The 15,116-nt window shown below is 38.5% G+C and overlaps 1 protein-coding gene across 7 annotated transcripts in view; it reads right to left on the minus strand.

Moving 5' to 3' along the window:
* The window catches only part of LOC137620547 (mediator of RNA polymerase II transcription subunit 26-like), a 124,060-nt gene that overhangs the window by 23,940 nt on the left and 85,004 nt on the right, over window positions 1-15,116 (minus strand). Inside the window, exons 1-2 of one of the 7 annotated variants that reach the window (XM_068350783.1) lie at window positions 7,400-7,556; window positions 3,670-3,862 (exon numbers count right to left, since the gene is read on the minus strand). The exons of 2 other annotated variants lie outside the window; for them this stretch is intronic. Coding sequence is in view for 3 of the 5 variants with exons in the window: in XM_068350778.1 (XP_068206879.1) it covers window positions 7,400-7,462 (63 nt within the window). In the remaining 2 variants the exon portion in view is untranslated. Of the gene's footprint in view, window positions 1-3,669; window positions 3,863-6,082; window positions 6,143-6,901; window positions 6,956-7,073; window positions 7,295-7,399; window positions 7,682-15,116 lie in introns of those variants that run through there. 4 more of the 7 variants (XM_068350778.1, XM_068350784.1, XM_068350780.1 and 1 more) reach the window with 4 other exon arrangements.

The following is a 15,116-nucleotide window of genomic DNA, read 5'->3' on the forward strand; positions in this document are numbered from 1 at the left end:
TTTCATTGCCAAGACCAAGAGAACCTTTCCTCCCGAGGATAACCGAGGAATACCCCTAATGCTGACATAGTGGTATTGAGAGGATGAATGGCTGTTGGACCATCATCACAAGAAGGAGAATGGTGTCGAAGCTGAAAAAGTTGAATTACAAACAGTTATTATTCCAAATTAATGAAGAAAACCATTAAGAAGTGCAACCTAACCTACAAACGGGAAAGGATTACCCCTTGCAGAGGATTTGCCAGCCGCCAACGTAAAGAGAACGGCATTATCAGGGAGAAAAAGAAAGACCGAAGTCAAGCTCTGTGAAGGCCACAAGCAGATTCACTCTTAATAACACATAGGGGGAGGAGGGACTGCCCGTCGTTCAAGGGGGGAGGGGGCTCATAAGCAAAGGTTCCTCGCCCTTGCAAGCCTGCCGCACTATGCTGTCACACAAACAATACCATTAACTGTAAAGAAAAGCTTAAATATATATTAAATATACATTAAGAATGTTTCCATAAAAGTAAACATAAGAAAAAATAAGTCAAATGGCCAGAAAGTTGGAAAGGGGGAGAGAGTACGCCAAAAGTAAAGTGAGGTTCACAGCCTCGGATTGTGAGTGAAAGGGGTAGTTATTACCCCTACCCACCACGCTAACTAGAGAGTGGGTGGTTAACCCTTGCTAAAAGTCTAATGGCTCTTCTTTCAGCTTTGCTGAAAGTAATACCCCCATAAATAGCGTTGGTTTATATTTTATTATGGAACAAATAACTCTTAAATTTTTTGACAATACTCTAATCTAAAGTACTGTATGACAAATACTGAATCTTAAAAAAAAAAAAAAAAAGTTTATTCAAAGATCTGGCAACCACTTAATGGAACAGCAAAAACTTCAATTAAAATATCAAAAAGTGAAACTGTAAAGTAGAAAGTAAGAGCTCCAATTTCCCCAAAAAATTATAATACTAACTGCTCAGCACCATTAAATACAACGAATCTTATGTTTAATCACCCCTGCGGTACAAGTTTTTCCAGAGATGACAAGTGGCCCAGAAGTTGTCGCCAATGTCGTGCTGGAATTATGTGGTTTGTGAAGCATGGATTGCACAAATATCCTGAGTCTTGCAACTGTCTTTAGAACGGAACACTTTCCGTGGTGGCCAACAAAACAAAACAGGACTTTGAACTGGTACACCTCTCATACGAGGATGAAGCTGAGAAAATTCCTTGAGGATTGATGTACTGTTATCTGGAAGCATGCACCTCTTAGGTCAACCAAATGCATATAGTCTTTCTTCCTGATGTCTCTTCCCCTCCAAGATTAACAAAACCATACATAAACGGGGCTAGGTCCTCTGAGGAGGATGGCGCAGGGGTAGACGACCTAACCCAAGCTGTAGAAGCCTTTTCACAGCCATCTTCAGCAAGGTTGGTAACCCCTCTGGTCTTTCAAGTTGGCCTTGGAATGCCAGAGTTCTTAAAAGAGATTGCATGGTGGAAAAGGGAGTCCTTGCTGTTCTTCCTCTTATTTTTTCTACTATTGCTCTAACTCCCTCAATCTGAATCTGGTTGGTTAGGGTATTTCTTAGTGTTAGGGCTTCTCTTTGCCCTATTGCCAGTCAAACCTTACTTCCACGGTATCGTTTTTCTTTAGCATTCAGTTGTTCCACTGTCTTGCCGGCTGGTGAGTTAAATGAATCTCTTTCTGTTCTCAGAATTCAAAATATCCTGAGGAAGAGAAGTAAATTTGCAACCTAGACCTATGGCACAAACAGGTGGTTGCTTGGAGGCCTACAATTGCTTTCACTTCCATGTTTGAAGGCTTCCAGGTAGAATGGTTGCCCACATCTTTCTACCCACATATCTGGCGTCAGTGCTGGAACCGACAGGTAAATGGGGAGAGGACAAAGGATGGCTCCCTCTGGCCATGTAAAACTCCTTTGCCCATACAATTCATGAAGCAGAATTCTATTTGACCACATGGGCAAGAGTGAATTACTCCGTCCGGAGACCTGGTTTTTGGCACTATCTGAAGTCGCTTTGGCAAGTTCTAAAAGAGGTCTAGAATCTTGCAGTGCTCTTTGGACATTTTCCCTCCCTTCACTTGTGCTCTTGTAGCCTTCCACAGGCAGTTGATCTGCCTCATTAAAGCCAACACTTTTAACCCTTTTACCCCCAGGCTATTTGGAACTTTGCAACCCTTAACCCCTAGGGGTTTTTTTAAGCACATTTTGCTATATATATTTTTTAAATCGCTCTAACAGCCTTAATTTTTGTCATAGAAAGGTCAGGTTGGTCTCATTCTTTTGGAAAATGCTTGAAGTTTCTCAAAAAGTTATAAAAAATATGCAAAAAAAAAATGTAAAGAGCAGTTTTTTGCAAGGACGTACCATTATGTCCATGGGGGTAAAGGGATGAGTTTTGTGAAACGTACCAGTATGTTCTTTGGGGGTAAAAGGGTTAAGAAGATAGCCTCTCCCTCTGGACTTTTGGTTTCTGCCAGAGCTGGGCCTCAGCCTGTTGAAGAGGTTTCTATTGCCTTTTAACGAATTGTCACCTAAAAGCAGCAAATCGAGAAAAAATTAGATACGTATACCAAAAATCCAGAGTCTATCTTCTTAAAAGTGTTGGCCTTAACGAGGCAGATCAATTGCCCATGTAAGGCTACTCCTAAAATGAAAAAAAAAAAAAGTCTGGTTTCAACTGACAAGGTTGGTTACCAGTCTGTTAAAAAGGGCATTTCACCATACATATCCAATACAACTCTTCATAAAGCATACTGGAATGAACAGAGGTAAAATCATTAGGGAATGAACTGTACAAAGATGGATAAAAGTATGATGCACCTGTACAGTATATCAAACAATTGAGGACAATGAGCAACAGCAGGTTGAGATGATGAGCAGTGAAAGATGCAAAACCTTAGGCCGATATGAAAGAATAAAATAAGAACAAAAGAAACAAATCTATGATAAAATGAGCCATGTGGGAGGGTCAGTCTGAGTGAGGTGGATCACGCTGAAGGTATGTGGGAAGGCGCAACTCGTGCGACATCATATATAAAAAGCATGATAATAAATGAAATAGACGATACAAGAAATTCAAAGGTTTTGAGCAATTATTATAATTGTGTCATCAAATATTGTCTAGGGTCTATAACGAAATGTTCTTTCACAACAGACGCAAAAATTCTATCATCGCAATACTGTATGGTGGTGCCACACAAGTACATTTTCCATTATCCTTTAATATCTTGCCACCAAACTTTGGACCACGTATCCAATGAGCAATTTATTCTACACAACTAGAATCTCGGATTTCCCTAACTTGGTGACAGAATTAAGGTTATCATAAAGTTCCTGATTCTGTTACCAATATAACATATGTCCTGTTTGCATCTTTCCACAGTGCAAGGCTTATATTGGATTTATGAAACGAGCCCATACAACAAGATACTAGGGACAGGGAGGCTATCTAGCACCCTAATGCAACTAGAGTAAAACAAGGCAGTTTGCACTAAGAAGTACTGTATTGTATAAATTAAAATAGGCTCGACCGGAAGAAAGAAAACAGGAACGAGGTACAAGCTTTGCATTAAAATAAGTGCTGCAAAATTTTCATGTGATAACTCTAAAAAAGATGGTTGAATAAAACGAAAAAAACGATAATTATAAAATTTTTTACATAAGACTCTCCCTTCAATTGTTGATTTTTTTTTTCATTTCTCCTGCTTCTATACTTTCCGCATGAATTCCAATCTGGTCCAGTCTTTCAAAAGATCGTCAGGGCTTTCAAAATGGATGCCGTCCCCCTAATTCCATTTATACTACAGTACTTCTATAAATGTCTGCTGGTTTCTCCTTATCATGATATCATACTGAAATACAAGACTTGAATCAACACTAGTGCACTGCATGGATTGCAGTTCAAAGAAACTATCATGCAAAATTCTCTGCAAGCATTGCATGGGGAGACATAGAAATAATATATATCATAAAAAGTTCAACCCCTCCCATGAGAAGGATAATGTACAGTTCAGAAACACATAAAAAAGGACGGAGTAACATAAGTTGCAAGACTGCCACAAATGGACAAATGAGAAGTACCTGGGTAGCAAAGATAACTTTACTGATATAAGCGAGTCAAGATTAAGTTGCATTGGCATGTAATAAGGAAGGATGAGAGTCGAGGATCAGATAAAACTTGTTGGGGTGGGAAGATCAGGAAAGAGGCTAAGGATTAAATGGTGCGATAAGGCAAAGATAGAATTGGAGAATGGTTTAGAGTACGATGCTTCCAAAAGAAATAGTGTGAGAAGATACACCACATATAACATCCCCTTGTTCAGGCACGGTAGTAGGGATGACAAAGACGGTCCACAAGGGTAGGAAGGCATGTAACCTATAAATACAAGTTATTAGCTTAAATTCTCACAATCTTCACTGGCCATATTGGTTTTGGCTAATTTTCATGGCCGGATGCCTTTCCTGCCGCCAACCCTCTCCATTTACCCAGGCTTGGGACTGGCACCAAGTTGAGGCTGGCTTAGCCCCCTCAGTGGCTGGGTTTTTTTTAGAATTTAAGCAAATAACTTGTATTTATAGGCTACATGCCTTCCTACCCTTGTGGACCGTCTTTGTCATCCCTACTACCGTGACTGAACAAGGAGATGGTATATGTGGTGTATCATCTTCAACTATTTCTTTTGGAAGCATCGTACACTAAACCCTCCATTGAGATGGATGTGTGGGGTGACAAGAAAAGATAACATACGGAATAAGGGGTACCACAGGAGTTAAGAGAACTATCAGATAAGATCCAAGAAAGTAGACTGAGGTGGTATGGTCATGACATGAAAAGAGATGAACAGTATATTGGGGGGAGAGTGATGGAAATGGAGGTACAGGGAACAGGATGGAGAGGGAGACCAAAGCGAAGGTGGATGGACTGTATCAAGGATGACCTTCGATCAAAGGGATTAACAGGTGATTTAGAGTGGGACAGAGGTAGATGGAGAAAGCTGGCCAGAAACATCGGCCCCTCATAGAAGTGGGAAGAGGTGCAGACAAAAAGATCTGCCTTAATTGTGATGTAGGCCTACTATGTTTATGAAAAGGGACTGCCTAAAACAATACACAAATACACTTCGTCTTCAGATTGCCTGAAGCTTTTAACTCCATCGGGGCTCTTAGAGCAGCGGTCTAACCGAAGAAAATATGCCTAGCCTATCATAATTTTTAACTGTACTATATTATAACCAAGATTTTAAATATAGGATAACCTAACCTGAGAGTTGCAATATTCAATAAACAGATAGTTAGTGCCTTCAACTTTGAGTTATAATATACAGTAGAGCATTCCATACAATTTTGACCTCTAAGTAAATTTTAACAACTAGCCTAAGCAGAATGTCTACCATGGGAATAAATCCAAATTAACAGGAACATCTCCCTTTTAACTTTCCAATAGCAAACTACACAAATCTATATACCATTATTTAGTCCATAAATTCAAACTTTTGCTGTAACTATCAGTTAGCTAAGACTTGGGTTTAATTGGACATGTAGACCAGAATTTATTTTATATACAGATCAAGATATTTAACTGAATCTAAAACTTAATAAATTCTACAAATTTAGCTTTTAACACCAACTTTGTTAAATGGAAGTTGCCAGACACAAAACCACATAGGCCTAAAGGGATTCTTATAAACAATGGATAACTAGACTTAACTTTGCAGAGTAATCAACATGACTTGCATTAGGGTAGCTTCAACAACACAAACTATAATGGATACCCAAGTTACAATCCACTATAAAGATAACCACAAATACAGCTATAAGATCTCGTGAATACATCCAGATCAGCCACCCCAAATGCCTTTCACATAGAAAAAGTGCGAGGAATGGAAAAGTACTCTTAAGCCAAAAGTTCCCAAGGTCAATCAGCTTTCCATAACCTTGCAATCTGTCAAAAAGTTTCCAAAATATGGGGTTTTCCCAAGCAGTTTATTTCCTTTATGATATAGTTCTTTTTACGAAACGAGGGAGTCACCAAAGCAAAATATCGTAGCCACATGACACAAAAACCAACGTACGAACACATTCCGGACCACTCTTCTTAGGCAAGCTATGGAGCACATCACAAGGGCATCAACCTTGAATAAATATAAAAGGGACTTATTCAGGATTTAGGTCAACTAGATCCAATACCGAACACTTGACCAAGGGATGTGTGTTTTGCTTCCGTTGTTCATTTGAGGAAGTTTTCCTTTCAATGTCGACCACTACATACAGTTCGGCATTGCAAAATCTTTCCTCCTCGAGCTAGTCAATGCCGAATGGCCATTGCTAAACACCTTTCACTAAACCAATCACCACTAGACATTGGACAATCTTCGACAAGAAATAAAAAGCTTTTTAAACAAAAACTCCCACAGGTAAAACCTGGAATTGGTGTGAGGACCGAAAGTAATGGTACCCAGGTGAATCAGGGTAATATTTTGTACAAATTCCTACATTAAAACTTTCGATGATAATTTATGGGTTTCAAAGCAGTTTGTATGGTAATGATAGTAACTTGTAATAAACGATTGAGTGATTACATTAAAAATTGCGTAATATTTTTTCCTGAACCCAATGCAAAGTTATCTCGCAACTAGTATCAAAACATTTGTCTTGAGGAAACACGAAAAATGAGTTACAAACAAGGGAAGTAAATGCTAGGTCATCATAGTAAGTGAGAGGCATTTCATATAAGCATTCTATGGAGTGGCGCAGCAACACACATCGCCATGACGGGTAACGGGAGAACAAGTCCCGCCACCACCACACTGCCACCCACCACCTCGCGCAGTTCTTGCAACACACTCACAACCTTTATAATCGCTTTTTTCCCATTTAAGACAACCCATTACTCTAATTTTTGCATGCAGATCAGCTTGAAGTTTGAACATCTGTGGCCAGGACAACTATGAAATAGCGTACTTGGCCGGGAATGCGTGATTCACCAAAACAAAATTGCGACCAGAAAAGTCTAGGTGTGTTGCGGGGACCGTGGTGGAGACGCAGAGCGCATGCGTGCTATACCACTAGAAGGAGAGTTGTTGTAGAGCAGCCGCCACACCGGAGCTGTGAAAATGTTTAGCGCTACCATACACCACGCCACATCACCACTCACTACGCCGCTCGAAATACCACACTACGTCGCTCTCCGTGCTAGAAACACTTATTAGTGAATTTAAGAAGCGTACTGTGATTTATTTTGGAAAATATGAACCGTTATAAGAAGAGCCACCAGACGGCCCTTGTCAGCCATGGCGGACAGTCTCTAGTATCTTATTCTACCGTGTTGTGCTGAAAGTATACAAGTTAAAACCGTTCTAGTGATTCAATACATCTTTATAGATGCTTACATTATATTCTGAGTCTATGCACGCCAACAATCTTCTTTTTATCTCTTCTATGGGGCGCTGCATGGGGCCGCGCGTGTGGTCACGTCGGCGCAGCGGTAGTGACTGGTTGGGGCGGCGACATGGACTGGCGGGACGGGGGATTGTGGGTAACTGAGCAAGCCGGGGAGTCGCCGAGCTCGCACGAGCACCGTGACGTCATAGTTACTTGCAAGCCTGCGCTTCCCCATTGGCTCGAAAAATGTGACGTCACATGAACGTCACGGATACCTCATTGGTGGCAGGGCGGTATAAGAGATCAGGGGACTTGTGTCAGTGCTGGGCCGGGCCGCTCCTTTGCTACACAGACCTATACTCTGCCGCGCCGATTCTCCCCTAGTCACGTGTTTTCGGCCTACGCCTCCTATCCATATTTTATTCATATTAAATTTGAAAAAATATAATATATATTATTCACACATTTGCAAAGCCTAAAAAGTATTGTTAAAGTTTAAACATAAGTTTAGTTTTATAATAGAATTTGGCAATAATAACGAACTAATTCTACCACCACGTGTGGATTCGGACATGAAAATAAGCTGGGCGCATTCTTCTGAAAGTACCCTCTTATACTGCGACACTTATTTTATTCATAGTTATGCGGCTGACAAGAGTTGATTTAGACTATGTAAACTGTTTTTATACATTTTACAATAACGTGAGTGGTCGTGGTATATGGTGCCTGGTATGGATTTCGAATGATTAAAAATTAAAATATGTAGATTAAGGTAACCCGTGTCCGTCCCCGAAATCGCCCCCCCCCCCCCCAAAAAAAAAAAAAAAATTAAGCCTTGTCCTCACTACATTTTCCCTTTAAATGTATGGCTTGGTTCCCCCTCGCTGGTTATTTTATTTTTTATCGGTATCGATTTTCATGTCTTCACTGAAATGGGCGGAAACTAATTGGTAGTAAGATCTACTAGTTATTCGTGTCTTTTTTTTTTTTCTTTTAAGAATGAACTTTTCCATCGTAACACTGGTATACTCGAAAGGGCCTGCTTGAAAAATTAATAAACCCCACGACATTAAAAGATTTCATTAATAAAAAAAAAAAAACTAAGTGGCATCACTGACTTTCATTTTCAAAATCTTCCATTTCATTCTACAAAACTGAATGGTTATGTTCTAATATATTCCAAAACACTGTCAGATTTTGTATATTTCACTTGCTCCCCTTTCTATCAATTCGTGGTCATTCAGTTTTCATTAGCTTTTTACAAATATGCGCTGAACTATTCCCCATATCATAAATCTCCTTTCGACCATAGTTCCACTGTATAGCAGGGTCGGCCGCTTGAGACAACGCTTTCCATTCATTTCTATTCCTAGCATCTTATTCCCTTGTGTACCATCTCTGCTATCTCCCTCACCACATCTATCCATCTGATCAGCTGACGACTCGCACTACTCCTCCCCATTACTGTCATGTTCTAGCCTCTCTTGATCGATTCCACCTCCTTTCTGAAGTGGCTATAGTATCTCAGACGAGCTAACCCAAGTTTCTACTCCATATAATAACACGAATCTCATAACTGTCTTGTGTCTCTTCATTCCGAGTCTCCATGGAATTTTCTTGTCGTAGGGCTGACCCAGACACCAGCCACCTGTTAAGATACTACCACTAGAGTTTTTGGTCCTTAGACTGGTCAGATAGTACTACAGTGAACTCCTCTCTGATTATGGGTCATTTTTTCATTTCCCTACACTTCTTTAGTGTTTGCAGCTTTTAACCATCTCTATATGGGATCGTTGTTTCGTATAAGCCTTCTCCATCTAAACTTTGATCTTCCCTTGCTCTTTGTCCCATCTACCTAAATGACCATGACCCTTCAGCACCCATGATCTCATCCCATCACATGTCCAACCCACAAGTCTTCTTTGCTGAATTCTTTTCAAGAGTTTTCCCACGTTGACTGTCCTTTCTAAATGTAATCATTTATGAACCTGTCCCTTCTTGTGACTCCACAAATTGACATCCTCATTTCTACCACTTCTAACTTCCTTTCTTGAGTCTTCTTTATTGGCAAAGTTTCAGCTTCATACACCAAAGCTGGTTTAACTACACTTTTATAAAACTGACCTTTTACCTTTGCACTAATCCTTTTATCACAGGATGTTCTTGATGATCTCCAGTTCACCCAACTACAGTGCACTGTACCCTTGTGGTTAATTTCTGAGTCCATGCCTCTGTTATCTATCACACAGGAATCATTACTTTAATGTATTAACCCGCTTGATATTATCCAAACCCATTTTAACAGAATCCTGTTTTCCTTCTCCCATCTACATATATTCTGTTTTGGTCCTACTTATCCTTAAAGTTCGATGTTCAAGACCATGTCTTCACATCTCTAAGTTTCCTTTCCACCCCTTATCTAGTTAGGTCTACCAAAACATCATACTCCAGGGGACTTCCTCTCTGACACCTGCTGTAATAACATCCATCACAATATCATTGATATAAGGAAGGAGAGTAGAACATTGATTAAACCATCCCTCACATTAAACTTCCTTGTTATTCCCACTTTGCTCTTTAGTTGGGTGGTAATGTATGCATACATACATACTTTTCTGATACAGCCTTCTCTTTCATACACCACACCTTTTGCTTAGGTACTACATCATGCAATCACCTCCGAATCAATAAATACCAGATGTAGTTCACCCTGTCTTCCTGTATATTTTTCCATTGTTTGCTCAATGAAAAATTTGCATCTACTGTATCCTTTCCTGACATACAGTAGACCTAAATTGTAGGCGGTTTCATTTCTTATTCTTTCCCTCAATATTTCGTTCATAGGTTCACATAGTATGAAATATTAATTTATCCCTCAGTAGGTTGAGTAGTCCTGTGATATTTCTCGAGCTCTGGTTTTTTATTTCTTGATGGTAGCTCTTTTTAAAGGGGTTTCAGAGTATATTAACACTTTTCCAGATATTTCCACACTTAAGCTGGTATGCTGTCAGGTCCAACAGCCTCTCCAATTTTCATTTTGTCATGTGCACTTTTGACTTCTGGAGATATTGGAGACTGTTCTTCCTCATGGATTTCTCTCCTGAAATTTTCTGGGATTTTCTTCATTTAATAGCTTCAAAAAAATTTCTTTTCATCTTGCTCGTATGTACTCTTCCTACTTTATTTGGGCTGCAACCTCATTTTCCTTTGTGCCACTCTTTGTATCCAATAATGACTGTCTGTCTGTATAGATTGCCTTACCTTGTGTAAGACCTGGGCTCTTGCCTTTAAGCAGCCCAGAACAATAATGACAAAACTAACCTATGTTACTTCTCCCAGACAACATATAGTAGTGGAGGGAGACAGGCAGCTAGCAAAACAAAGGTGTTGTTCTTTGCCATATCAAAAGGAAACACATTATATTTTTTCATTTAAATACCCCATACCATATCCTTCATAAATTCTACTAAACATTTTCCCCAACTGCTTCCCATGTGTCCATTCAGGGCACATCTTATAACCTGTTTTCCTTCCAGCTCTATTGATGTTACCACTTGATCCATTTCCCTTCAAAATATATTTTTAATTTCCTCACCACAACCCCCATGTGGTACATATGCACTAACTACATTTAGAATGTGTCCCCCAAACCACAGTTTTACTTTAATTGTTCTACAGCCCTTCCTTTCCATTTCAACATTTTCCTTACTAAGGGTACCTACTCCATATTTTCCCCTTTCCATCAGTTCCACTATATATGATCTTATTTCCACTGCCAATATCTCCTGCCCTGTTTCCCTTCCACCTTATCTCTTGCACGCACAGGATGGCAATTTCCCTTCTCCATTACACCCTTTCCTTTGCCTACACATACACCAAATAGTCTGCCCTACTCCCACATCATCACCTCCTCCTACACCTATTGATGCAAAGGGCCTTGGTTAGATTTCGCCAGTCGTCTCTATTTAGAGCTTTTAACTCAATATCTCTCCATTCATCATCTCCAACTTCATGGTTCATAGTCCTCATCCATGTAGGCCTGATTCTTCCAACTTTTCTATTGCTTTGTTTGTAGAGTCCAGTTAAACGTTTGTTGAACTAATCTCTCTTGGGAAGTGCGAAAAGCTTGCCCAAACCATCTCCATCTACCCTTCACCATGATCTCATCTACATATGGCACTTTAGTAATCTCTTACAGTTTCACTTCTAATCGTATCCTGCCATTCAAGTGCCAATATTCTTCTGCGGGCTTTGTTCTCAAATCTACAAAATCTGTTGGATATTGTTTCATTGTCATATCACAACTCATGTCCATACAGTAACACCGATCTCATTAAACTGATATATAGCCTGATTTTTACATGTAACTTCAGGTGATTTTATTTCCAAATTTTACATAACCTAGCCATTGTCTGATTTTTTTTTCAATCTTTCACTAAACTCTAATTCCAAAGACCCTGTATTGAAGACCATAGTTCTTAAATACTTAAATGATTCCTCATTAATCCTTTCTTCTTACAATAATATTTGATCTTCCATTGCATACTCCATTCTCATCCTCTGTCTTTATTCCATTTATCTTAAACACAACCTCCTGTGATATTTCAAGCATTTTGGTAATCAAGCATTGCAAATCCTGTGGTGTCCCGTTAATAAGGACAGTATAATCAGCATACTCTAGGTCTGCTAATAATTTTTTTTTTACCAATCCAATCCTTCTCCATCATGTCCGACTGTTCTATGCATTACAAAATCCACGAGGAAGATAAATACCATAGGTGACAACACATTCCCTTGGAGTACTCCGCTGTTCACTGGATGCTCATTTGATAGGACTCCATTAACATTAACTTGGCACTTCATCAAATTCACATATTTGAGATGGATTCCAAAATACATCAGGACTCTCCACAAAATTGGCCGGTGCACACTATTAAAGGCTTTATCATAGTCCACAAATGCCATCACATTTTCCATTTTCCTCATGCACCTGAAAAAAAAAAAAGATGAATGAAAGATTTTTCTTCACTCAGGATTAAACTACTACACTGTAATTGTTCAATGGCTACTTTCCACTTGGTAAGGGTATTGGAGTCTCATTAGCAATGGTAAGCAGCTCTTCTAGGAGAAGGACACTCCAAACTCAAACCATTGTTCTCTAGTCTTGGGTAGTGCCATAGCCACTGTACCATGGTCTTCCACTCTCTTACTTACAATTCTCTTGCTTGATGTACACTCAGGCACACTATTCTGTCTGTTTTAACTTATTTCCTTTCCTCACTGGGTTATTTTCCCCATTGGAGTCTTTGGTTTTATAGCATTGTGCTTTTTCAACTAGCTTAGCTAGTAATAATAATAATAAAACAACTTCAATCTTTTCTCAATTTTGCTACACTTCTTTCACTCTGTCTCACTGCTTTCTCAGTACTTAACCCTGTCTGTTATTATTGATGCCAAGTAGTTAAACTTATCGTTCTGATTTTGCATTGTACCATATTTCTCTTGTATGTTTACTTCATGTTTTTTTTATACCAATATCCATTAGCTCTTGTCTTTCCAATGTTCACCTTTAATCTTTTCCTCACTGGGCTATTTTTCCCTATTGGAGCCCTTGGGCTTATAACATCTTGCTTTTCCAACTAGGGTTGTAGCTCGGCTAGTAATAATAATAATAAGGCTCCTTTCCATGTAAAAATAAAAAAAATCTTGTAGTTTTTATTTGCCTTCTATAATGACAAAATCAGCAGCAAATATCAGTTCCCACAGTTCTTTGCTGTTCCTTAATTCTGATGACCAAGTGTCTAAAGTATAACAACGAGGAACAGGGATGGACTCGGAACAGATCCCTGATGGAAGCCAACCTCCACAAGGAATGCCTCAGACTCACCATATTTTGTGTACGTCATACGTCATCCTCACTCACCTTACCGACTTCTCCCATACTTATATCTCTCAAATTCCAAGAGAATAGCCTTCTTGGTATTCTGTTATATACGCATTTTCAAGATCCATAAAACGCACGCAAACTTTACGGTTTCCTTCGAGGTACATTTCTTGGGCTCGTCTTACCATAAAGATAATATCCACTGTGCTCTTCTTTTCATAAAGCAAAACTGCTCCTTTCAACATTGTTTCTACTCATCTTTTAAACATTTTTCAAAAGCTTCATTCCTCTGTATTTACTAGTTTAACAAGTATCCTTTTTGTTAATACAATTTAATCATCCATCGATCTGCCCAGTTCCTTGGCATTTCCTCTATACCCCAGCTTTATTTACTTTCCCTTCCTTTATAGCATTCTCTCTCTCTCTCTCTCTCTCTCTCTCTCTCTCTCTCTCTCTCTCTCTCTCTCTCTCTCTCTCTCTCTCTCTCTCTCTCGTTTGCTATTGGTCCTTCTACTGGAGGAATGTTCTCCAGTTCTTCATACTCCTCAATTTTTAATATTTTGAAAAATAGTCTTTCCATCTTCTCTTGACTTCTTCTTTATCTTAGCTGAAGTGAAATCTGTCACTTGGATGACGACTAACACGTCTCATAGCATTTTTTTTTTTATTAGGGAATTACAGCCTGGCAGGATTTTTGTCAAATAAAAAACCTACTGGGCGAAATTAAGTTAGGTGTAATACGTTAATGTATTTACACATATATATTATATATACATACATACATACACACCACACACACACACTATATATATATATATATATATATATATATATATATATATATATATATATATATATATATGTGTGTGTGTGTGTGTGTGTGTGTGTGTGTGTGTGTGTGTATATATATATATATATATATATATATATATATATATATATATATATAGGTTAATATATTTCAACCGATGTGTAATGGTAGAAATAGTGAATAATTTTATTTTCTTTGTTTCTTTTGATTTCAACCGATATGTAATGGTAGAAATAGTAAATAATTTTATTTTCTTTGTTTCTTTTATGTGCCTTTAAAAAACATATATAAAATTTATATATAATTCAATTAAGGCACACAGTAATCGAAAAAAAATCAACGTCAATATTCATGTTAAATGATTCAGTCAGGATAGGGAATATTTAGCGTCAGTACCTCATATAGAATGTAAACTAATATGACATCACTATTCTGTGTGTGTAAACGTCAGTGCATACAAGATTGTATAAATACTGAATGTCCAAACACAAACCATTTACTTGCTATCATTTCCGGTAAAACCTCTAAATTAATCCTTAAGGATAAAATAATAGACAAAATACAGTCAAGGCAATTTGGTTTATCAACTTGCAAAACCAATTCAATTTTGTCATTTTTTAATCACGGCGACAAAAAAGTAACGCATGATGCTGGTCTTATGTCAGCACTGTCTCCTCTTTGGTTGGCAGTTATTAAATGGAAATGATTTATATTTGAGATATGTTATTTATGCTATTTACTTATGCAAGGGTTGTATGACAGATAATCATATAAGAGTACCGAGTATAAGACGCACTAGACGGCTTTCTCGGGCACCATTCCTACCTCATTGTTTAAAATCTAACCGGGTAACTTCCTGTTCTGAATAGTTTATTATTATAAAATTAATTAGTGTTACTCTTTAAAGAGCGAATTGAAACACGTCCACGCTTTTCAAAGTTTGAATGGGCCAAGGTTGAGGTCTTTTCGATGTGGAGTTTTTGTGGCATGCTGATGAAAAAGTATGAATTGGATTTAGTCTGGATGGAGA

Source organism: Palaemon carinicauda, chromosome 27 (genome assembly GCF_036898095.1).
Source record: "Palaemon carinicauda isolate YSFRI2023 chromosome 27, ASM3689809v2, whole genome shotgun sequence".
Lineage (NCBI taxonomy): Eukaryota > Metazoa > Arthropoda > Malacostraca > Decapoda > Palaemonidae > Palaemon > Palaemon carinicauda.